We start from the raw sequence: 25,712 nt of genomic DNA on the forward strand, positions 1-25,712 counted from the left end.
TTAATTATTTAAAACCTATTATATTCGCTTCTTTTGTCAACTATAAAAAGTGTATCTACTTTAAATACGTCCGCTCAAAATCTCGATAAGTAACTATTATCGAGGTCATGAGTTTCGTTCTAATATGGAGTAATAATTATTCATAGAATTCTAAATTGGGAAACTTTTTGAATGAATCATAGTGTTTCTGACTTTCCAAATGACATCAACAGAAACCATATTGCAGGCAACACATAATATTCCTAACTGCTTTACTGGTTGTATAACTCCGCTTTTTGATCGATTCCATTTCAATTGCGTAATTCTTTATTATTCAATATTTTCTTTAATAGTCAACAGTGATAAAATGAGTTGCTATATTACTAACACATTTTTGGGCAATTAATTAAATTCAATAATTTGCTAAAAAAATATCTGACCTTAATCAGGATTATATAAAATTATTATATCGACTAGCTTATGGTGATTATCTAAAAGATTTGCTGGTAACTATGATATATATTACGTAAATCAGTGAAATAAAAACCGTTGAAGTATAACGTCGAAAATGAGAACGAGAAATCTATTTTGTAACGTGTCAAATAACAGTGAAAAAGTAAATTTAGTTGTGTTGGAGCGCACTTGTTGCTTGCGGTGAGATGAATCCTTTTTACGTAAACTGCAATAAAATGGGAGTCATATTTCTTAAAAAACATTAATTATTCTATTTAATTGTGAAAAATACATTATGAGAGCTTAAGGTAGGATTAATTTTGCAAAACGCCTAGGTAAATAGAAATTTTAAAAATATAAACAAGTTATCGGTACTGTCTACTCAACCTTCTATCCGGGATCTAATATATAATTCATGTAAATTCTGTTCTTTAAATATTTATGCGAATGAACTGCTCAGTTTTTAGAATATAATCCAGATCTTTGAAATTGAAAATATCCAATTAATTATTAATAATTAGAAAATATTTCCGAAGTTGTGACAATTTAATTCGAGACCAGTCCAGACACCAGGCTCAATACATTTATATACACTATTAGTTATTTAGTAAGTCACAAATTAATTGAAAGACTCATCAACTGAGCAAACCAATATTGATTTAGTCCTAATAATAATTATTGTTTTTGTACAAATATTAATGGCTTTCTTTCAATGATCATTTACTGTAGACTTTTATTAGATAAAAATTTAAATATAATATATATATAATTTATATTATAACTTATTTGATTTGAATTATCACAATCATTAACAAAAGTAGTTAAATTTTTGTTTCTATGATTTGTATTACATTTGGCAGAAGTCATAAGATATCAAAATGAACAAATGTCGCTTATAAAAAAAAATAAATTGCTCCTTAATCGAGAAATATTTATTAACTAATTTAGTGCGTCGCATTTCTAAGAACTATTTATAAAAGTATTGGAGTAATAGCCACTACTTTCGATTTTCGCCCCCTATTTGATACCGCAGAAGTAGCGACATATGTGATTGTCTCGAGAACTAGTACAGAGCCGCGGAATACGTTGTACGAATAGATTAAGAGTGGACGTGTGTGGCTCAGCATGAAGAAAAACGTCAAAATTGGAATAATTTCATAGTTAAAGTGTAAAAGTGCAAGAAAATAGTGCGTGGGGTGTGTGTAGTACAGTGTATATAATGTAAATAATGCCTTTATTAACTTTGGGAACTTGAAAATTATTTGTAAACAAACTGCGAGTTTCGTTCAAGATGGCTGGACTTTGAAGACACTCTTTGTCCGTATGTCATTATGAAAGTTGAGCTTATCGCTCAGGATAGAAGGATAGAGTGGTAAGAGAAATATATATTCATATTCTATAATTGGTATTTGTTTGCATTGTAAGAACACACCAATATGGTGCAATGCCGACATTTTGTAGGAGTCTACTCCCAATCTATACATACATGAGGCCCTGATTTATGTGGCCTCGTCTGTTACTCAGTTTTGTTTTTATCTACCATATCTAGTCTAAGGGAACTCAATTTCACCATTAATTTATATTTATTTATAAAACGTTTATAGTAATCATTGTTTTAATAAGCAATACGTTTTTAAGGAGTCAGGAGTCAGGTTACTTAGGTAAAAAAAAAATAAAAACAAATATGTTTTTACCAACATTTTTTTTTTCAATTATATAAGTTTTGATACAACTTTAAATGTACATATATCATATATAAATATAAAAAGTTTTTATTTAACGGTGTGACATACTTTTATTAAATTTTCACAATATTGTGGGTAGGTTAAAGAGAAAATCAACGTATAATCAATGTTTTTGGATAAAAATTGAATCAAAGTATTTATAATAATTGTATATCATAAATCAGTGTTACATTATATTATCAACAGGTCTTATTCTAAAATTTTCTCTCTCTATCGACTGTTTTTCTAAACTACCCACGTCCTTTTTTTTCAAATTTTCTAAATGTAAGTCATTGAATGTTGTTTAATTCTAATTAAAAATAATAAACTTTGAATTTACAACAAAAAAATTTGACCTTTTCGTTGGTATATTAGAATAATGATGTTTTGGATAATTTGATGGAGATTTTAAACAACATATGTTGATCTGACGCACGTGCTTTAGTTCAATAAAAGACAGGTTTCAATGGAATATAACATAATCTAAAAATATTGACCAATAACTATAATAAGGAGAAAACCTGTATGTTGACAATAAAATTTTATTCATGCAAATTCATATTATGTACAAAAGACTTGTTTTATTATCACTAGCAACAAGAATTTAATTTCACAAATTTATTCCTTCATTTTAAATTGAAAAGGTCATTTGCTGAAATGTTTTTATTATCAATAATTCTTGTTTTATAGTTGCCTTACCTTAGTTGGTTACAATTTCTTTTGATTGATTTACACCCATGATATTTTAGAATAATTATCCATCAACAACAGACAGTTCTTCTAAGTCTTAGGACTTCAAATATTCTAAAAATACCATACATTTTGAAATTTCATTAAGAATTTATTAAAATATATGTCTTTTAGGTGAAGGCTGAATTATTTTTTAAAAAACTCTATTCAAATGTCAAAAATCGAATTTATTGACAATATAAACTCAATGAATTGCATAATTATCTTCTTCCATTCAGAATCGAAATTTTCCTTTAAATTTCGTCAACGTGATTTGCAATATTTTTCCCTAGTCAGGAGATGATGTACACTACCATTCAAAAGCTTGTAAATATTAAAGGAAATAAAACAAAGCCATCTAAATTTATTTGTACTGATTTCAATATCAATTTCTTGAAGCCATAAAATTATTTGTTTGAATGGTTAAAAATAATAAATTTACTTAATTTTTCGTCTATTCCATGCTGCTAATTTAATTCTTTGCACTTAACTTTTATAAGGCTAATTCCAAGGACATAATGATTCACAAGTTTGTCTATATTAGTTTTATATTTCCTTATTAGAAATTTTTTTATGCTTCACAAGGTGATGTAGATATATCTATTGAGAATTGTTTCAGGAACTAGGATATGTATAATCCTTTTTAAACATATTTTATATGTTGATAAATATAGGGGGAATCAAAAACAATGCGAATTGAAAAAGGAATTTTTATGCTATAATTTGGGGCAGTATTAAGGGAGGTTTATATAATTAAACCAACGAAAATTACTAAAGAATTTCTATTTGTACTTTGTCATTATATATAATAAAATTTAACAATAATTTTGATTATAGATACTTAAAAAATCATGATTCTCTCTCATGAAATTTCTAGCAAAATCTCTATTTCTATTGCTTTCTTTTTTTGTTGTTGCTTGTATATTTAATTTCCATTATCTTTGAATATCTTTTCTTCTTCTCTACACTGTCCCCTACTTTCCTTCAAGAGTTGCTCCGAACATCTATAATTGTAATTTGAATTCAAAACTAGCTAGGAGAATAAAATGTATATAATTAACTGCCTGAATATTTATTTTTGATATTTGAAAGTAAAAAGTCAACTACTACATTTTTGAAATACAATTATGTAGAAAACCACCTAGGCTAGAGGTTATTTCGTGGTAAATATCACAAAAAATATGAATGTATATGCGCCAGATTAAAAATCCTTACCCGTGAATGAGGATACATTGGATGTAATCAGAACATGTTCAGAATTAGAAATCTGTGCTCCAAGAACACAGGATTTTGAATCCTGAACATGTTTCATTAAAAACGCGAACGGACAATTTAAATCTGTGCATAAATCTGGTGATATAACATTTTCAGGATATCTACCGCGAACATAGTTGCTAAAACGATAAAATGCTGGGTTTTCAAATAAGCACTTTCTTAGTCAGTCTGACAATAAACACCATATTGGAAAATCCAGATGGCAAATTTACTTGTTTTTGATAACTTTGGTCAAATTTCAACTGAAATTTATGAAATCACACATAGATAATGAAGATTAGGTTGTTTTGGAGGGAAATCAACTTTTTGCTAAATCAAATCATGATCTTCCAAATTACTCATGTTCCAAACAACCCCAACCTCCATAAGTATCATATTAATTGAATTGTAAGAGGTGAGCAAAGTTCAGATGTATAGTGAGTCAAAGCCAAACAATAATGTTGTATATTCCTCTATCATAGTTTAATATATTTGATCATATAGTTTTTTGGTAATAATGAAGGGTTTTTTGAGAGTTGAATGATCTTAGTTTTCAAGTATTTGGACAACAGAAGAATTGAGGTCGCACTATAAATTAGTTCTATTCCATTGATGAATTAATAGTCTTTTAGGTAGTTTTTCTTTATCTTGTAGCAGCTTATTCAATGATTGTGGTGATTGATTGTATTTCTCACATTCAATTAAGGGATATTTCATATTATTACACATTTTCCACATCAAATTATTTTTCTCTGAAAGACGAGAAAGGATCACTTATTCACTGCCACCTTTTTGTGTCTTGCTTCTTTGTGCCATTGCTCATGCAGTTTGCTTCTGTTTGAAATTGAGTTCATTCTATTAAAGTTATTCTTTGGTCGGTCGGGTCTCTCATTTTTTGCCCTTCTAATATGTGATGGGATTCACAAGAAATTAACTTATTTTTGAAGTTTAGTAGCTCTTTCTTATTAACAGTACTTAAAGGATGGTTGGAGTATAGTTGGCAAATAATTTAAAAGATTTTTTAGATGTAAACAGTGGCAGATGGCTTGGTGTTTTGTCCAGGCTTTCAGTGTGTTTGATTCTGGATCCGCACACTTCTATTCCAGTTCTGTCCGCTGCTTTAGATCTGTCCGTGCACCATTTAATGGTATTTCTGTTCATTTCTTGTATTATTATTAAGTATTAAGAATGGACCAGTTTAAAGGTGAATTATTGAGGAGATCAAGGCTTGCCCCAAACTGTAGTACCAAATTGTTGGTGGTGCTGTTGTTTATAAAGATAACAGTATCGTAACATTTAATAATTTAACTGAATATCAAAACTGGGAAAGTTTTGTCATAATTTACACTACGATGTATACCTTTATTTGTACGTAATAGTTTTAATTGTTGCAGGGAATGCGTGACATGTTCATCCAATCCCATCAGTCGGTTACGAATAGCAACAACAACGGGGCAGTCCAACCAAAAAAGCGTAAGGCAGAACATTATACAAACAGTACCGGTATTGTTAGCGGCAACGCAAGCGCGGAATTTACGTTCGTCGATCAAGTATTTTCTGTAAACGACGGCGGTACGCAAAACTTCGATTCTTCAACAACTTCTTTGACCAATAACATTGTTAATAATCAAACTAACAATAGTCATAATGGCAGTCCATCTCGCAGTAATCAACAACCTTTCGTGCGAGCGTCGACCATCAAACTGTTAGATACGTATCAGCGCTGCGGCCAAAAAGTAAGTATTCTAATATTTTCTATTTTGTTTATTTTTTTTACCATGTAGAAATCGTTAAATGAGCAGGTATCTCTAATTTGGATACCTTTATTACTTCTCGATGTCACTAAAGTTGTCGTTGCTAATTTGTTACTCGATAATTGTTTTTATTGATTCAGCCTTTCTCAAGAAATGCATGGTACCCTACCGTAATATTAACTTAGGGTGGCCAAGTGGAAGATTTCGGTAATGGAGGGAGTTAATGGTGCGTTCCTAGTGGCATATTCTGCTGTTAATTTGTTGCTTTCAGATGGTATGATCCATTTTCACAGGCATTACCCCCCGGTCATTTAACTTGATAACTTTCCTTTTGGATTATTTCGAGCATTAAGTTCCGGTAGCCAATTGCGATATTTCGGTAGTGAGATGAGCTAGTGACACTTTTCTAGGTCAAGCCAGGTACTTCTGGGACCATCTGTGCTGTAGAAAAATTGAAGGAAATCGGCTGAACGGACTTCTATTATTCTATTCTATTAGATTTTTATTTTATAGATTCAATAGAAATTCAAATCATTTCACACCAAACCTCTCAAAATTGGAAATGTCAGTTTTTGCCCATTCCTATAAGAACTAGAGACTAATGTATATGTGTGGTGCTTAAAAATTTTTTTCATAATCTACCAGTAACGTAAATGTATTACAATTTAATGTTCTAATCACTTATAAACCATTAGTTTTTGAAAACAGTAATGGGTTCTTATAATATCAGTAAAATTAATATGAATTTGTGGTAAACATTGTTTTCCCATAGTTTAAAATTACTTGAAAAAAAAATTTGTTTCCTTAGTTGGTAATAATCTTATTACTTGGGATAAGTATTACATACATTTTTTTTAATAACTGTAGAAATATGACGAATTTTTATTATTTACTTACTAATATAATTTACATCTAAAGTAAAGGGAAAAAATCCCTATACAGGGATTGGTGTAGTGCATCTAAATTATTCTTTGATTGAACCTAATAGAGTAATTGAAAATAATTAAAAGTGAAACTTTTCGATGTCTCTAAGTTATATATAATTTTGAAAATTATTTGGTAATAAGTTGAATGTTTTATAATACAAATAAAGTTAATTACCTATTACCAATTTTTCTGTATTAATACAGAACTAGGTCTAATTACACTGGTCGACAAAACAAATTTACCATATGTATTGGTAAAATATATAATATTTATTAAAAAAATAATTGCACATTTTTTAAATCGTGTATATTGACAATATTTATAGTTTACATCTAATAAACATGCCTCACATCTATTAAAAACAAAAATTGTAAAAAATATCAATTAGCTCTATTTTTTTCTTTTAAGAGGGATTGCACCAACAGTAATTACCCATCATGGCCGAATCCCATCGTCCTTGATACCGAATTTCCATTGTTCTAATATCTTTGACATCATCGACAGCTTCCAAATTTTCGGGAAAAAATGTCAGATGATAATGGAGGAAATTAATTTTAAATGACATTCGAGCACCAAGGGATTTGTAGGCGTCTAGAAGTTCATCAACTGTTGGTAGTTTGTAGCCATATTGTTGCCCAAAAATCCCCTCACTACACTAACAAATGCCTTCCATGCTCTAAGTTCCTACCTGTTGAGCTTTTTTGCAAAATTGTCTTCCTCAAGCAATTTTCTTATTTGTGGCCCAATAAAAATGAGCAACTGGTTTAGACGGTTTTAAATTTCCATTGTGTAATAACACTGCTTTCAAACTGTACACGCACACAACAAATTTTGACAGCGCCATCTGTGTGCCAGTCACACGACTTATTGAGAAATTTAATAATTATAAAGAAGTGATTCAAATGTTAAATGATTTTTATTATTATTATTTTTGGTATTTAAAACTTTTGAGCGATTTTATAATAGAAATGTTATTATCCTATCATTATCTATGATAAATAAGCTTTATTTTCTCGTTTTTATAAATTTAAAAGTATTTAGTTCTCTTGATCAAATATAAGATAATGTTAATTCTATTTTACATCAAAATCAAAAGCAATTTCCAAATATTTACAAAAATTAAATCTGTTAAGTTATTTGTTGTTTATTTTCATAATAATTACCAAAAGTTATTAAAATATTATTAATTTTATGTATTTTATTCTTATTCTAATCAATTAGCTATTACACAATACCAACCCCAAAGTTTTTGTGCAGGATTTCTAGTACTTTTCTTTTAAGTTCATCCCATGAAATTTGGGGTATGCGTAATTTTGACATTCTGTAAATGATGTGATCGCCTAGAATTTATTTTATGTATCGGTTTCAATAAAAACCAGCTCGGTTTTTGTTTCCATTGAAATGCCCGTCTAAACCATCTAGGAATCTCTTCCAAAAGCAACGTTTTCTTTCGTGCAACACTGCATCTTGTTCTATTGCTACCATGCAAGCGCATTATGTTTTTGTCTGAGAAAAGAGCAGAGCCCCATTTCTAGTCAATTTAATGTGTTCTCTGGCAAATCGTAGACGATCTGCTCGGTGGGCTGGGATTAATTTGGGGCCAGTAGCTGGCTTCTAACTGTCCAGCCACTCACAGGTGCCACAGTTTCTTGGTAACGATAGTAAATTCTGGAAACAGATTCATGTTGAGCTCATTCACCACTACTCGCTGACTCTGGCCTTGTGGCAATAGGATGATCGCTTGAGCGGCTTTATCACTTTTTGTGTCCATTTTCAGGTAAAATTCTTGTTTTTTGTTAATGGAGATGTGTATCGATTGATGTTTAAAACAGTCAGTTACCCCTAATTAGAACTATTGCAAATAATCTTAAAAAGGGTGATTACCGATCATAGCATATTGTTGGACTGTGAAACCAAGAAGCATTACAATATTTTATTTCATTTCGAAGCTAATGCCATTAGCCTTAATCGATTTGTTTGCTCACAAGGTACATCCTGCTATAGAGGTTCCCGTAGATCCCTGGGTATCCACCTGGACCATTTTGGGCATCACTGACGTAGAGTAAAATTTGAATAATTTTGTTTATTTTCAGAGAAAAACTTGGACGCCGGAGGGTAATGGTAATAGCTGCGGGGAAGAGGTCATCCCCAATACAGATTGTCCAATATCAACAACCACGACGGCCCACAGCAAGGTTACAGCGGCTCCGGGGGGCACCAACCCCCAGCCGCAAGGTAAGCAAAAAAGTAATGCCAACCTTTTTACTTTTATTCGACATTTCATCACGGTCATTAAATTTTTGTTCGGTCATTAAATTTTTGTTCGATAATTATATCATTAACTAGAGAACAATGTAATAATTAAAATTAAAAAAATAATAATAATCTCGATCAGACTGTATACAATACAAGGTATGTTTTTAATATTTGTCACGTTTTATTGCTTTAAAAAACATTCCAGGGAATGTAAGTATTGATAGACAAATAATCATTCCCTGAATGAAAACACTAATTGAGTTATTTTTAACTCGGAACTATTATGATTTAAATTCAACAAAATGTAAACATGTTATTCACTGCAGGCTTATATTTGACCCAATTTTCAATTAAGGGTCAGTGGTAATAATGAAAACTTTGTTTACTTCGAAATTGGATCTGACACTATTTAAATAACAATTATTTCACTTTTCCTCTTATCAATAGTCACAAGTTTTTCCATTTCTTGAAGCTCCGTTCCTCAATTTTCCTAGGATATGTTCATTTAACAATTTTTAGCATTAAAATTCATTATAATTAATTGGTCCTTAATGATGTCCTGTTTTCCATTGAATTTACTTTCGAAACTGTACTTTTGCATTTAGGCGAAGACACTAATGATGAATGTGAAGATTCTATAGAGAAGTTTCTTTATATACAAATATATACAGCGGGGGTCCTACAGTACGCCAAAATTTTCTCGTGTTCCCGAATAGCTTTGTCTACCATGTTTTATTCAATTCTTTCCTTCCAGATACTTGAGCTCTTCCTGCTTTCTTCGGCCACATGTTCTGAGCAGTTGCTTGGTCTGTATTCTCTCTGAAGTCATGTATACTCGACCTGTTCTTCGTCATATTTCTTCATCGATACTAAGGAATTGTTACATATTAATCGATGTAACTCCCTTTTGCTTTTATTATTTCGGCGCACATTTTTTGCTAATTTCGACAAATAATCGTTTTCCATTTGGCTCCATTCGTCTTTCAAAATATTCCAAACATATGAAGTGGAAGTTTTGTCCGATTTGTCCCACAATGACTCAATCTAGTTGAGATCGGGCGATTGTGACTTTCCAATTTTCTTTGCACAGCTTCGAGGAATGCTCGGGATGGTTCTCATGCTGAAAGATCAATTTTGGGCCTATCAGTTGTTGGCCAGAACGTACTATATTTTTTATAGCCTCAAATTTTTACCAGGCCTCCAATCACCTTTCCTCCGTGTTTTGTAGTCGGATTAACACATTTATTCATTACTTTATTTGCTATCAAAACGTATACAGTTCTTCAGAGTACCACTGTGGTGTGATGAGGTTTTCTCCAGCGACAAAAGTCTTCTTTATCCATTTGTAGGTCTGCTATTTTCGTCTTCTACCGTCTTGTGCTTCTATGAGTGGATGGAGTAACGTGTTTTCATGGTTAGCTAGTCGTTCATGATGTTACGTGATGCTAACGTCTCTCTCCTTGCAAAAAGAGTCGCTCATCTCAATCTACTTTTCACTGAAGACGTACCAAAATGCAGATCACTAGATTTATTGATCTGAGCTGCTATCTCTGGGCCTATGAGTTGTCAATCACGTTTCCTGACCAATGCATTACGTTTATCTTCTGCAGTTGTGGTTTTTCGAGGCTCCCGTGAACGTTTTCTATGGCCAAAGCCCGCTATCTTTGGGCCTGTGAGTCGTCGATCACGTTTATCTTCAGCGGTTAGCGGTTGTGGTTTTTTAAGGCCGCCCAGAACATTTTCTATCGCCAAAGCTTGCTATCTATGGGCCTGTGAGTCGTCGATCATGGTGGATGCGTATTTTTCCACGTAGTAGTCTAGATATTTTCAATTCGGCGGCATCGCTACGTTTACTTTTGCCTAGAACGAAAATAATTCGTATTCGAACTTCACAAAAACATGTCTTGCGTCTCACAGGGCTAACTGGGACTAAACTACAATCATAAACAACGAAGAAATCATTCAAAGATAAAGAATGATAAACAAATGGATTTTGGGGTGGTCAAAAACTTTTGACCGTTAGTGTATATCCAATTTAGGAAATATTATGGCTATTTGTAAACAAAAAGTATGGACCAACAATTTGACAAACACCAAAATATAATTTGTAATAGTGGTCATGGTGGTCGAGCATGTAAATTTAAAATGGAAATGAATGATTTATATAACATCGATATAAAAACGAAAATCGAACGACAGTGATTAAATAGTCGAAACATATTTATAGTATCTACGTCAAGAGTGATACTCTTGATTATCTGAATAATTTTATAACAAATATCAGTTTCATTGAAATGTTTACACTTTTCTTGTTTCATTTTTGTATATATTTCACCAATGGGGGGACATTACTTAATTATATGCCAACATGCAAAAAAATTGCAAATCCACGGATCGAAAAAATGTTAATAGACAAGATATATAATGACATCATGACAGGCTATATCATTTTACTATGAAAAATTGAAGATTAAATGGATGGAAAATTTTAAAACGCGCGTTTTTGTACACGATTCTGAAATTGTTGACCAATTTTGACCAATTTTCTTTAACCATTGCGAAGGAAACTTAATAAGGAACCTATTAACAAAAAATTGTGATTCAATTATTAAATTTATATTTAGATTTTGTCTTCCGCACCTCTTGATATAAAGATACCAAAACTCTATGTAGATTTTTCATACGAAAATTTCTTGATTTGTTCTTGGCGTATTTTTTGAAATGTGTCATTTCTTGCATTTTGGCCGTTCGTACTATCCTGTGTAGAATTTCAATAGAGAAACAATTTTGACAAAATTTCGGGGCTTCGATTCCAAAACGAATGATGCGCGTCAGCGCTCAAAAATGAATCATTTTTGTCGGTATAGGAAAAACTTACATCACAATTTTTTGTTAATAGTTTACTTTCGTAATAGTCCAAGAAAATTGGACAAAATTTCGGGGCTTCGATTTCAAAACGAATGATGCGCGTCAAATGAATTTTTTTGACGTTATAAAAAAGAACTATTATCATATTTTTTTTGGTTCTATGTTTTTTAATAAAGCGAACCTTTCGTGAAATATGTTTACCCACTTAATCTTCTATTTTTAGTAGTAAAACTATGTAGCTTGTTATAACGTCATTATATGTCTCCCTCTATTAACATTTTTTCGCAAAAGCTCGGTTCATTCTGTAAAAAAATATTCGTGGTAAAAATCTGTGAATAACTTGACACGGGTTCGAGTGGGGCTTGCCGTGTGGAGGTGCCTGTGAATATTGAGCTTGATCTTCTGTAGGTTATAGTGTCCGAGAAAAACGTGCCTTGGAAGCTGATTCCATAAACTTGCGCTTCTCCAAAGAAAGGATTCCCGATAAATTGACGTTCTGGGTACCTGCAGGCGAACTCGTCTGCCTGTCGAGTAGATCTTGCAAATACTGCTCTGGGCGGGATTGTGTTGGTCAGCTCGGAAGAGCTTACGCCGTGGTAGTATCGGTAAAACACAGTCAGGTCAGCGACCTTTCTTCTATGCTCTAATCTGTCCAAGTTTCTGATCAACTCCTGGATCGCCTGTTGAATTATCGTCTTCTGTATTGTGTAGAGTATCCTTAGGGTATGTTTGGGAGCCAAGCCAAGTTTTATATACATGGTCCTCTGCACAGTTTGTCAATTATTGCATTTTATTTATAGAAAAACTTCGTTTTGTTTGTTTACACAGTTTTCTTCCATGCGCCTTATTCTGTTCTCAATTCCTTTTCGTTTTTTTTTTGCTATTCTTATGTGCTCTTCATACTGTTTTTTGTCTTTATCCGTAACATTTTCTGTTCGTCTTGTTCTCTTTTTTTAATTTCTTTACATTTAGTATCAAATCATTCGTCCGTTTTCCCTGTTTTATTTTCTGTGGAATTATTTTACGCCTTCCGCCTTCTTTATAGTTTTCTCCAAACGTTTCCATTCGTCGTTTGGTTGCTTTGTTATCATTCTCTCCAATTCTTCGTATTTTTTCCTTGTTATTTCATTATCTTTGAACCTGGTCACCTGCAGTGTTGTTTACTATTGATTGCGGTTACTAAAAAGTGTCTTATGTGGGTAAAGTAACATAATTTCATGAATTTCGAGTCAAAAGAGTTAAATAATTAATAAAGTTGATATCTTCTAGAACAATAATTATCCAGTCCAAGAAGAGTATCACTCTTGACAAACCCACAAAATCTACACGTTGTTGGTATGTTTTATTATTGATTTAATTTACATCATATATAACAAAAATAAATTGTTTATTGTTCATATATTTGTTGATATATAAAAAAGTACAAGGTGAAAGTAGACTTTGAGTATGATAAAATTACAGAATACTCGCAAGCTAGTGATTTATCATCAAAAAATATGAATTATCCAGTTTCCAAACTTATTATACACTACACTATTTCAACGACCAATACGTAATATCCTACTGTCCAATTGGAGTCATTACCTATAGCAGGGAGCAGGATTCTGTTTCATTCCAGTGCAAGATGCACAATTTTCTGTATTTCGAATGTATACTAAGAAGTATACAAGCTAAAAAAAACTAGCTTTGACTGTACAGTAAGACTTTGCTTAACGTTCTATCAAAGTAGACTTATTACAGATAAAGTTGATTTAAATATGCATTTCGTAGCTCTTCGGCTTTTGGAGTGGTAAATTATTTGTGGTTACCACCCAGTAGAAGTCTTGAGTAATCTTTTGAAGCTTTAAATCCTGGTGCTGGTTTCCCTTCACGGGATAGAATTGCTCGCTTTGACACAGCGAGCATGAAGCGCTCTAGACGTTCTAAAATGTCGAAAGATAGTTGAAAAACTGTGATAACGAACACAATGATCGATCTTGACGTCCAAGTTAACCAACTTTATATTTTTACGCGCTGAACGCCACAATCATAACCTCACTTTTCTAGTTTGTAGTTGCAGATAGCCTGAAAAATGACTTCTCTGAGTGAAAGGCTGATAGAATTTGTACGTGCTCATATAACAAACATTCGGTTGTATGGGGGAATATGGGGAATCATTTTCCCGTTTGAAAATTCCATGACTAGAATTGATGATTAACTTCGCGATCTAAACATCAGTTTTCCTTATTGAAGTCTCTATTCAATAAGTTCGAAAGTTCATTATTCGACTAGATCTATTTCGTTCATTTCGAAATGTGTCTATATTTCAATTCAAATTGAGGAAATCTGAGCAGACCCGTTGACGCAAGAGATTTTGGTCAAGAGTTAGAATTTTTGGCACCAACTTCGCCCAAACTCTTGTCATGTGTAATTCATAGTGTAAAATTTTTAGTTTACAGCCTCGGCAATCATCCGGGTGCTTATTCAACGATCTGCACGCACAATTTGGTTGATTTTGATCACTGTTTCCGGAGTTGAAACAGTCACAGGGCAACCTGGGCGCTGGTCATCTTCAGGCCCTCACTAAAGCGTTTACACCACTCAAAAACACGCGCACGAGATAGAGAATTGTCCTCATAGGCCTCTTGCAACAATTTATAGCACTCAGTCGGTTTTTTTTTTCAATTTAACGAGAAGTTTGAGATTGATACGTTGCTTTTTGGAAGATAGTTTCCTCGTTCAATTATTGTTTTTAATGTCGTTGGGAATTCGGCCGCCGCATGTTTCCTTCAAATTCAACTCTTGATTCGCGAGAAAAACCACCACCCAGCTTGTCTGGAGCATGTACATCGATACCAGAAATAGAATTTCAACACCCCTTGTGGCAAAACATCTAAAAGGCTTGGATAACAATAAAACCATCGGCCCAGATGGAATACTACCAATAGTATTCAAAAATTACAAAGCTGAACTAACAAGTTCGCTATGCAAATTTTTTTCTCTATGATACATATTGGACAATCGATCGACTTCAACTCATACCACAAAAAAAAATGAAAAAAGACGGTTCCCAATATCTACTCCCCGATTGTTTTAGTCCCAGCCATTGCCAAGGTCATGGAGAAAGTATTTAACCGTCAAATGTCTTGAGTATACAGGATTAATTGCAACGCAGTTTGCTTAATTTATCTATTGTATATCAATTTTGACACATTTAAATCGACTCAATAATAATTTTATATTACAAATTCGAAATTGCAACAACTAGGACTCCTACGAAAATATTTTTCAAATGTTTTGGCGCCAATATTACTGGGTGTTTTAGTGCCAAGGTTCTCAATTGCAACATTTATTTTTAAAAATAGATGGAAATGGATATCTCCGAATTAGATGCACTCCATGATTAAAGCACTTTAATCTTTTTGAAACGAGGTACATTTGAAAATAAATGTTGTGAGGTGTGTCAAAAAATATTTAATAAAATTTAATTAGCTCTAGTTATATTGAAATTTGCCTCAATAGTGATCACGAGGATAGTCCCAGAAGTACCTGGTCCAACAAATAAAACACAAAAAATATATTTATCTTTCAAAGTCATCTCCTTTTAGCTCCATACACTTTTCCCAGCGATATTTTTAATAGGAATCGTTAAGCTCCTCAAAATAGTTATTAACTGTCGACATCACCTCTACATTGTTGGACAAAATTTGTCCACCCAGCCATTTTTTCAAGTCTGGGAACAGAAAATTATCCGAGGGGGCCAAATCTGGCGAATAGGCTGCATCTAACTCTAATTAATTCATTAATTTTTGTCGTTCCAATAACGGATGTGTGAACTGGCGCATTGTTTTGATAAAAAACACTTTCTTCTTAGCCAAATGCGGTGATTTTTGTTTGATTTCTTTGTTTAAATGTTGCAATAAGTTCGCCGTTGATAGTTTTTCCTTTTTTAAGGTAGTCAATGAAAATTATCCCACGCGAATCCCGAAAAACCGACGCCATGACCTTGCCTGACCTTGTTTTTATTGCTCTTTTGTTTCGGGTGTGAAGGGATGGACCCACGCTTCGTCCATGGTCATGAAACGGCCCAAAAATTCGGTTTTTTACCCAACTTGCGTCAGCTTTCTTGCTTGTACACTTTCAGTCGACGATCATCCAGTACCGTTTTGTGGATTTTCATCAACATTTCTGGAGTCATCACCCCATTTGATCGACTACAGATCAACGCTGGTCTTCGCAGGCCGTACGGCCTCGTTTTAACTCTGCTAACCTTTTTTTTATTGTTGATAACGAAGAAGCAGTATCACTTAGAGTAGAATCTAATTCAGATTTTATACTGGTTGGGCTAATGCCTCTCAAATAACGATTTTTTCCATAAATTGAAAATGTTCAGTATTGATGGCTCCCAAACAAATATTAAACAAACTTGAAACATCTATTCTGATACAGTGTTATTTTTTAAGTAACTATCGCCATCTCTAGGTAAGGCTAGGTACTTCAGGGACGACTATCCTCTTATATCCATAAATCTGAGCAAATCAAAGCAAAGATTTTAAACAAAAATTCAATATTTACTCGCTACTTTGTTATAATGTCATAACTATAAAAATGCCATTAAGAAAACGAGCGTAAGCTATAAAGCATTTAATGTGAACTGTACCTTTCCATTGTTGTCAGCGTTAAGTATTAGTAATCTATAATTTTAATTCACATCACATTGTATACAGGGGGATCGATGCAAACCCTCCGTAATTGATAAACACATCATTATAAATCTATTTAGACATACTCTACCGGTCAAAAGTTTTTTTCCATCCTATATTTTGCGTGATACACGACAAATAAGAACAATAGATCGATTTTTATATTCAGATTTTGAATAACATTCGAAAGAACAACGAAGTAATTGCAAAAACTGTGTCAAATGGAAATTGATTTCATAGCTATAGTCCACTTAGGACTGGCACAGTCTACTTGCGTTAATTATTACTTTTTATCAATGGAACAACGCCACGTGGCAAGTGTAATTTCTGACAAAAATCTGGATTCATTCTCACTAGATCTTAACAGCATCTATGATTGTCCTAAATAACTTTCAAACATCTTCTTGCCTTGCCCGTAACCTGGGACAACCTGTACAATCCAAAGATAGCGAAAATAAATTTTTCAATCGATTTTTTGTGTAACTCGATAAAATTGATGGTGCTTCTTTAATTGAATTATATCATCACCGGAATCCACTAGTAGAGACTCCGAAGAACATCAAAATGTATGCCCAGTGTAGTTTTTTTTTTTGGATTAAGTAAATTAAAATATGTTGCGATAAGCGAGGAAATTTTCGAAAAGGTATTAATAATACCTACAACTTGGGTTTTGCATTTTTCGTTTCTATGCTGCAAAAAGAAATGATCTGTTTTGACATTTGTGGGTCGTTGGTTTTTATATTTTCTATAAATGTTTACTAAACTTAATCTATTGTCAGATACTTCATCTATAACAGTAAATTGACGTTGAACATAAGTTTTTGATTGTGTTTTAATACCTTTACATTTCGTGATAATTCATCTCGACTTTCACTCCCGAATTTTTTGCATCAAGTCCCGGAACGCCCCGTATTATATACGTTTTCGAAAAAGGCGTGTTTTGTAATTTAAATGAAATTGTTCAATGTCGCCATCGACAAAAATAGTCGAAAAAGCATATCTTAGACAAATAAATTAATCAAACAAGTTAATACGATTACAAATAGACAATAAAATAAAAAACGCGACAATTTTTTTTTATATATCTTTTTAATAATAATAGAATACATCTCGTCCGTAATATTTTTTTACATATTTATCAACCTTTATGACATTGAAATATAATTGTACCGGGTGGGCAATTAAGAACGGATGCAGGGAAAAAATTACAGTGGAAACTCGATTAACCGGACTAATTGTTGTTGTAAAGCCGCGTCCCCACTGGACAAACAATGTTTGAAAAACAATGTTCGCCGGTGATTTTGGTGTGGACGCTATCCCAACAAACATTTCATGTATGGAAGGAAAAAGGGTCGCCATTTTTGTTTGTCTAGAATGTTCCCGTCCTAGATCGAACATTGTTTGTCAGTGACTTCCCCTACGTGGTTTTCCGGCGTAATTTTTGAATATAAACATTATTATTTGTATTTTTTTATTGAAAAGATTCAGTGGAAAAGTGTGTGTGGTTTTTCCGCAAAATGAGTAGAAAGTTTTGGAGCCAGGAGAATTTGATAAAGTTAATTAACGTTTACGAAGGTAAACCTTTATTGTGGAACCCTAATAATGATGGTTATAAAAACAAAATCAAAAGATTTAGGTGTAAATAATGTCGCCGAGATAAAAAGAAAGATTGAAACTCTTCTAGTGCAATATAGACGAGAGAAAAAGTTACCAGCAACAAATTGTAAGTCCGAGATGGGGGCCACAGAAAAAAAGAATCCTTAGTGGGGATTAACTTATTTTAATTTTTTGGCTGACAAATCAACACCCCGGGAAACGTTTTCCATCGTTGTATGAGTCCAATTGGAAAATAGCGACAGTTACTTGAGTGCCATTAACACTTTACTGTGATGACCTTCATCAAGGGCTCCTAGGTATCGATCGAACTGCCATATGTTTGTAACTAACTCCCATTCTTTGGGTGTTGAAGGTGTCTTTACGTACTCTTTCAAACAATTTACAATTGCGGCGCAAACCTCCGGAATAATCTTTGAAATGCTTTGTTTGGATACCTTAAATAAATACATCAACGCAAACCAAAAACCTGAGTGTTATAGCCAGACGATATTGAACGCTGATTGCTCGGCGAAAATTAGTATTTTCTTTACTTATCACTGATTCTATAATCGATATTAACAATCCAAAATCCCCATTTGACATTCTCGTAAAATTTTTAAACAAACACCCGGCTGTCAAATCATTTCGAAAATCATCACCATTATATTCATAGCGCCGTAAAAACAATTGTCTCTGCCACCATCGACGAGAACGAGGTTCTTTCATTAAAATATAAGCCGCTGCAATGCAGGCCAGACGACGTCGGCGGTTCAAATCACCCATTCTTCGACAAAACCTAACTGACTTATGTTTCATGCCGAATCGCAATTGTTTGGTGAAATAATAAATGTTTGTTAAAACTGCACTTTAATCAACGTGCTTGAAAAACTTGTTTTCCCATTGTTTGTTCAATGGAGACGCATCTTAAGGCCCCTTTCACACCAAACGAATCCGAATCAAGTTGAATCTGAATCGTCATCTCCACTCTTTCACACCATCTGAATCACTGCGTCAAAAATCGTACTATATTCTTTAACTTTTAAAATTAATAACTTCACATCCATCTGGTATGGTTGTTGATTCAAGACTGACCGGACGAGGAATCTGACAGGTTGAATCAAGTGCGACCTGATTGAACCAGATTCGTCTGGTCTGAAGGCGGGAAAAGAGTCCCTTCACATTTAAACGGAGCGCTCGAAGCCGAATTTTGGTCAATCAGATTCGACTTGATTCGGAGTGATTCTGATTGATTCGGATTCGTTTGGTGTGAAAGGGCCCTAAGAGATTCGGATAATCGAGAGACCGGATAATCGAATGTATGAAGAAAAGCGGGTTTTGTCAAATAAAATAAGTTAAATAATAGTAATATTTATCAATAAATAATAAATTATTGAACAAAAATAATAATAAGTTTAATTTGGTTTCAAATATTTGGTAATTGGCATTTGACGTAAGCTATTTTTCATCTTCATTGCTGCTATATCGCGTTTTAGTTGTAGTAAACTCTCTGTTTGTTTATCAAACCATTCGAGAGCTGTTTCCAGAGCCCGAAGACCTTCATCATTTTCCACGTCTAGATTTTCTTCTGTTTCATCTTTTTGCATCTCCTGCTGTTCATTTATCTGCAATATGCTACGATTCCGTCATCCGACATAATCTGAAAGCCTTGATCGTTACTATCACAAGTGACCCACTCTTTGATATCTTATATTTCGTAACTTGGCTCAATATTATTTAATTATTTAATTGGTCGCAGTTGATAGTCCGGATAATCGCGAATCCGTATAACCGAGGACCGGATAATCCAGTTTCAACAAATGCATCAAAATATTGGAAAAAGTCGCTTCAATAACAACGACTTTCAAAAATAAATTTTGAATTGTATGAATCAATTGAAACACATTCAAAGTACAATAAAGAAATTTCGGAGTTAATAAATAATTTTGAGGAATATTTTCCGTATATTTCTTTTAATGATATGTGGATTGAAGATCCTTTTTCTATCGATATTGAAAAGGAAGAAATGATTGATCTTGATGATTAAGAAGTTGATAATTGAATTAAAATTTCACCGATCTTAAAAAAATGTTTCAAACTGCAGCACTAATTAATTTTTGGTGAGGAAGGGTACAATACAATCTCGAAAAAATTTTAAAACTCATTCCAGGCCGAAGTCAAATAAAATTTGGGAAACGCTGGTCTAAGCTATAGAGCAATCTAACGAATTGTCGAAATCAGCTGATGCCCATTTAAAAATGACCGCCGTGTGGTAAACAAATGCTTATGTCGTAAGTTTTTATGTTTGGATTTTAGACCTTATTACTCCCAGTTTTTTCGAAGTGGATTTTTAAAGAAACGACTTAGTTGTTTTTTCGACTATACTTGTTGAAAAATGAGCAGGAGTCTGATTAAATCCCTTCTCATCTAATGAATAGGAGTCAACCTCTCCAAAAGCTTTAAGTTTATCCTTGTACCTTTCAACTGCCACTGGGTTCGGGGTCGTAGCTAGAGTGGTGGTACCTTTGCAAAAATGATAATTTTTGCGTGCTTTTCGCAAGTTTCCGCGACGAACGACGATTTAAACTTCAAAAAAGTTAACGTACGAAAAGATTGAGGTAGATATAACCGAAAGCCATCTCCAGCGTTATATACTTAACACATCACTCAATAAGTCGTGTGACTAATTAAGAAAAACACATTTTTTTTGCAAAAAATCGATTTTATTCATCAACGTAATCTCCTACAAGAGCAATACAATCATTTCAGCGCTTCTCTAACTTCCCTTATAGAAAGATTTGTCGTTTGCCTCAAAATAGGCTTCAGTTTCAGCAATTGCTTCTTTATTTGAGCTGAATTTCTTACCGACGAGCATTTTTTTGAATTCAGTGAATATCCAGTAGTCACTGGGGACCAGATCTGTACTATACGATAGATGAGGAAGCAATTTGAAGCGTAATTCGTTCAATTTAACCATCGTTGCCATCGACTTGTGAATCAGTGGATGTCTCTTCGACATATGAGGCCGTTTTTCTTTGATTTTTGCATTCAACCGATCCAACAGCTCCATGTAATATTCGCTATTGATTGTCTCTCCCTCTTGGAGATAGTCGATGATTAATATTCCATGCGCGTCCCAAAATACTGAAGCTATAACCTTTCCAGCGGACTGTTGTACCTTTGGAAGCTTCGGACGTGGTTCACCGACTGTAGTCGATTCAAATTGTGATCGTTTTGATTCTGGAGTTAAGTGATGGATCCATGTTTAATACATTGTCACATATCGACGCAAAAAATCTGATTTATTACGTGTAAACATGTCCAGACAATGTTCTGAAGCATCAACACGTTGATTTGATCGACTGTGTGTAAACCCACTTTCTCATGGTGAAAATGTTCATGCATAATTGTAAATACACTGCCTTCTGATATCTTTACGGCGTCAGCTATCTCACGAATTCATGAATCCCACGATAATCATGAACAGCTTTTATAATATCCAAATGATTCTATGTTTTCAACGAACTCCACCATCTGAAATTTGATGATGTCGATTTCTTGTGAACAATTCGTAACTATCCACATTTTGATTGTACTTTACGCCAATATCTCTTGCACAATTTTCCAATGTAGCTGAAGACCAATTTTTCTATGAAGAACTGAAAGTTGTTGGCAACTTTCTCATATGCTTTAGACCTGGTCGTCATTTCGGCAGTCAGTTTGTCATACACACAAAAAGAAGATTTTTCGCTAAAATGAAGCACCCTTCGGCTTTTGCCTTTTCCGAATCCAAAGTCTTTTTACGTTTAATTCGTTTTTTATGGAAGCTACGTATTCTGCGCCTTTGCGGGGTCCTCTACCTCCAATGCGTCCGTCCTTCATTGGATCATCCACCTTAAAAAGTACCTTGTCGCATCAGTGGAAAGTTTTCTGAATTGTGTAATTTGCTTGACCAAAAAAACTGCAAAAATACCCAGTTTCCGTTCTAAATCTAAAAAACCTAACACTGTTACATACGTGTGGATTGTTTACCCCACGACCTTCATTTTGACGTAGATCAGCTGTTTTCTTAGATTGCCTATTATATAAAAACATCTTGACGTACGTCAACGTAAACGTCACTTTTGTGACATTGTCAAAATACCGGTTATCCTATGTAAATTGCCATACGTTCGTTTTATTTAATGGAACACCGAGTATATTTGTATTTTCATAAATAATAATTATCCAATTTCAATTGTTAGATGTTAGATTCCAATTTTTGAAAAAATTACCAATTTTGAATTTGGAATATGAATAGTTTCGGGTAGTATATCCATTTAATAGATTTCTCAGTTAACGAGAATCTTATAAAATCCAGAAACCTATCATTGAGCTAAAATTCATTATTACGAATTATTGGTGTCAAGGTGAAATGTTTTCGGTAAGTTTTAAATTACCCACGTGCTTATTCTTTAAAGACAAGATCTAATTGTAAACGTAGTGTGAATTGGTTGAAACATAAACTATATAATCTAAAAGAAATCTTTAAACAATTGTATTTATCAACATCGTTAAAAATGCTTCAATAAACATTTTATTCTGTTTAAAAACCATGCCAGCATTATAAAGTAGCTCCAGTCAAAGTGTTGCGCACTAGTTGCGTCTCGCGGTCAACCGGACCTGTAAAGGTCTATACTAGTTGCGTCCGGGTTACTACCAACAATTAGTGGAACTGGATGAAGCAATCGAAGAAAAACGACCAGAATTGTCCACCATGATAATGCAAGGCATCACACATATATGGCAACTCGTGGGAAACTATTGGAACTTTGCTCGGAAGTGATGCCATATCCTCCATACAGTCCTGATCTTGAACCATCTGATTACCATTTATTTCGAAGTTTGAAGAATTCTTTGAATGGTCAAACTCTCACTAAAGACGATGACCTTCAATCTGGTTTAGTTTTTTGTTGATAAGGACCAGAAATTTTACGAGCGCGGAATCATGAAGATGAAAGAAAGATGACAAAACCGAACTTACTTTGTCGCCAACCCAATATATATATTTTACTTAAGATCCAGGTAAAAAACTGGTTAACCAGAATTCAATATTTAGATATCGATAATCCTTGGAAGTATGATTAGTTTAGGTTGGTATTAGGGACGCAATTCATATACGACCCTTACAGTACCCCGCATTGAAAATTGATCAATCGCGGGATGCGACTAGTATGCAACCAATTAAAGTATATAAATAGTAGAATACCAACACCTACCGGGTAAGGTGGTAGATCTACCTCACACGAACCGTTAGGGTAAAAGTCGATTTGATTTTGTTCAGGGTCGGCCGCTACTAGTGGAGCCGACGGAGATTATCAATTGGTACAACATGAGGTGTTATATTCCATGACTAATCAGTACGAGGTACTGGAGTTTTTGGGTAGAGGTACGTTCGGCCAAGTGGTCAAATGTTGGAAGAAAGGTACAAACGAAATAGTCGCCATCAAGATTCTCAAGAATCATCCTTCTTATGCCAGACAAGTAAGTAAAAATGTTTAAAAAAAAATTTTACCCTGCAATAATTTTATTATTATTGTTATAGGGTCAAATAGAAGTGAGCATATTATCCAGACTTAGTCAAGAAAATGCGGACGAATTTAACTTCGTCAGGGCGTACGAGTGTTTCCAACACAAAAATCACACGTGTCTTGTGTTTGAGATGCTCGAACAGAACCTTTACGATTTCCTGAAACAGAACAAATTCAGCCCCCTGCCTCTCAAATACATCAGGCCTATTTTGCAGCAGGTTTTAACGGCGTTGCTCAAACTTAAGGTAAATTATCAAACATTGTTTTTACATGTACAGGAAACCGTTTCTATGATAGGAAACTTCTAAAACTTGTCAATAATCGTTTTATTGCTTCCCAGTTTATTAAAATGATTATTTCAAACGTTAAATTTGTAAGGAAAATCATGAAAAACAGTTGCCATATTTATTATTTAGAAATTATAAAAAAAAGATCATGTAATACAATTAGTAAGTTATTTAGTTGTTTGAGCTGCAAAAACGAAGCACTAACACCAGTTTCCTCTTCTTCTTCAACTCTAGTAACTTTAGTTCATTTATTAATTAATTTTAATTTTGCATTCAATGATAAACTAATATTAATTTTTTTATTTATTTCATCAATAACAATGTTTATGTGTTTTTACAGATTATTGAAAAAAAATCATATAAACATGTTTATTTACTAGTTTTTACAAATAAAATTTTATTAATGTTTCTTAAAATCAACTTTTTTCTTCAAAAATCTGTAAAAATATGAAAAATCGACATTTTGATATAATTTTCTTTCTAAAATGTTCGTATAGATTGATAAAAAAAATACAAAAACTTTATTGGAAAAATTATAAAAAAGTTATTAATAATTATATTTCGCAGTCACCTGGTATTTTTCCAAATTATTTGTTTTTGCGACAGATTTATGTAAAAAAATTTATATTCTCAAAAAAAAGTTTATAGAGGTAGACTTTTTGAGTTTTTATGCTCAAAAAACCAGGTGACCGCGAAATATAATTATTAATAACTTTTTCAATAAAGTTTTCGTATTTTTTTTATTAATCGATACGAAGAAAACGAACATTTTAGAAAAAAAATATATAAAAATGTTGATTTTTCATGTTTTTACAGATTTTTGAAGAAAAAATTCATTTAAACATGTTTATTTATTAGTTTTTACAAATAAAATTCTATTAATGTTTCTTAAAATCAACTTTTTTCTTCAAAAATCTGTAAAAATATTAAAAATCGACATTTTGATATAATTTTTTTTCTAAAATGTTCGTATAGATTAATAAAAAAAATACAAAAACTTTATTGGAAAAATTATAAAAAAGTTATTAATAATTATATTTCGCAGTCACCTGGTATTTTTCCAAATTATTTGTTTTTGCGACAGATTTATGTAAAAAAATTGATATTCTCAAAAAAAAGTTTATAGAGGTAGACTTTTTGAGTTTTTATGCTCAAAAAACCAGGTGACCGCGAAATATAATTATTAATAACTTTTTTATAAATTTTTCAATAAAGTTTTCGTATTTTTTTTATTAATCGATACGAAGAAAACGAACATTTTAGAAAAAAAATATATAAAAATGTTGATTTTTCATGTTTTTACAGATTTTTGAAGAAAAAATTCATTTAAACATGTTTATTTATTAGTTTTTACAAATAAAATTTTATTAATGTTTCTTAAAATCAACTTTTTTCTTCAAAAATCTGTAAAAATATTAAAAATCGACATTTTGATATAATTTTCTTTCTAAAATGTTCGTATAGATTAATAAAAAAAATACAAAAACTTTATTGGAAAAATTATAAAAAAGTTATTAATAATTATATTTCGCAGTCACCTGGTATTTTTCCAAATTATTTGTTTTTGCGACAGATTTATGTAAAAAAATTGATATTCTCAAAAAAAAGTATATAGAGGTAGACTTTTTGATTTTTT

General features: G+C 32.7%; 1 protein-coding gene across 6 annotated transcripts in view; it reads left to right on the plus strand.

Annotated features, from left to right (window-relative positions):
- Positions 1-346: 346 nt before the first annotated feature.
- The window catches only part of LOC130893237 (homeodomain-interacting protein kinase 2), a 56,508-nt gene continuing 31,142 nt past the window's right edge, over positions 347-25,712 (plus strand). Inside the window, exons 1-6 of one of the 6 annotated variants that reach the window (XM_057799163.1) lie at positions 347-633; positions 1,381-1,804; positions 5,534-5,875; positions 8,914-9,055; positions 23,543-23,742; positions 23,804-24,034. In XM_057799163.1, the coding sequence (XP_057655146.1) occupies positions 5,537-5,875; positions 8,914-9,055; positions 23,543-23,742; positions 23,804-24,034 (912 nt within the window). In that variant the 5' untranslated portion in view covers positions 347-633; positions 1,381-1,804; positions 5,534-5,536. Of the gene's footprint in view, positions 741-1,292; positions 1,805-5,533; positions 5,876-8,913; positions 9,068-23,542; positions 23,743-23,803; positions 24,035-25,712 lie in introns of those variants that run through there. The other 5 variants (XM_057799160.1, XM_057799164.1, XM_057799162.1 and 2 more) reach the window with 5 other exon arrangements.

Source organism: Diorhabda carinulata, chromosome 4 (genome assembly GCF_026250575.1).
Source record: "Diorhabda carinulata isolate Delta chromosome 4, icDioCari1.1, whole genome shotgun sequence".
In the NCBI taxonomy this organism is placed as follows: Eukaryota; Metazoa; Arthropoda; class Insecta; order Coleoptera; family Chrysomelidae; genus Diorhabda; species Diorhabda carinulata.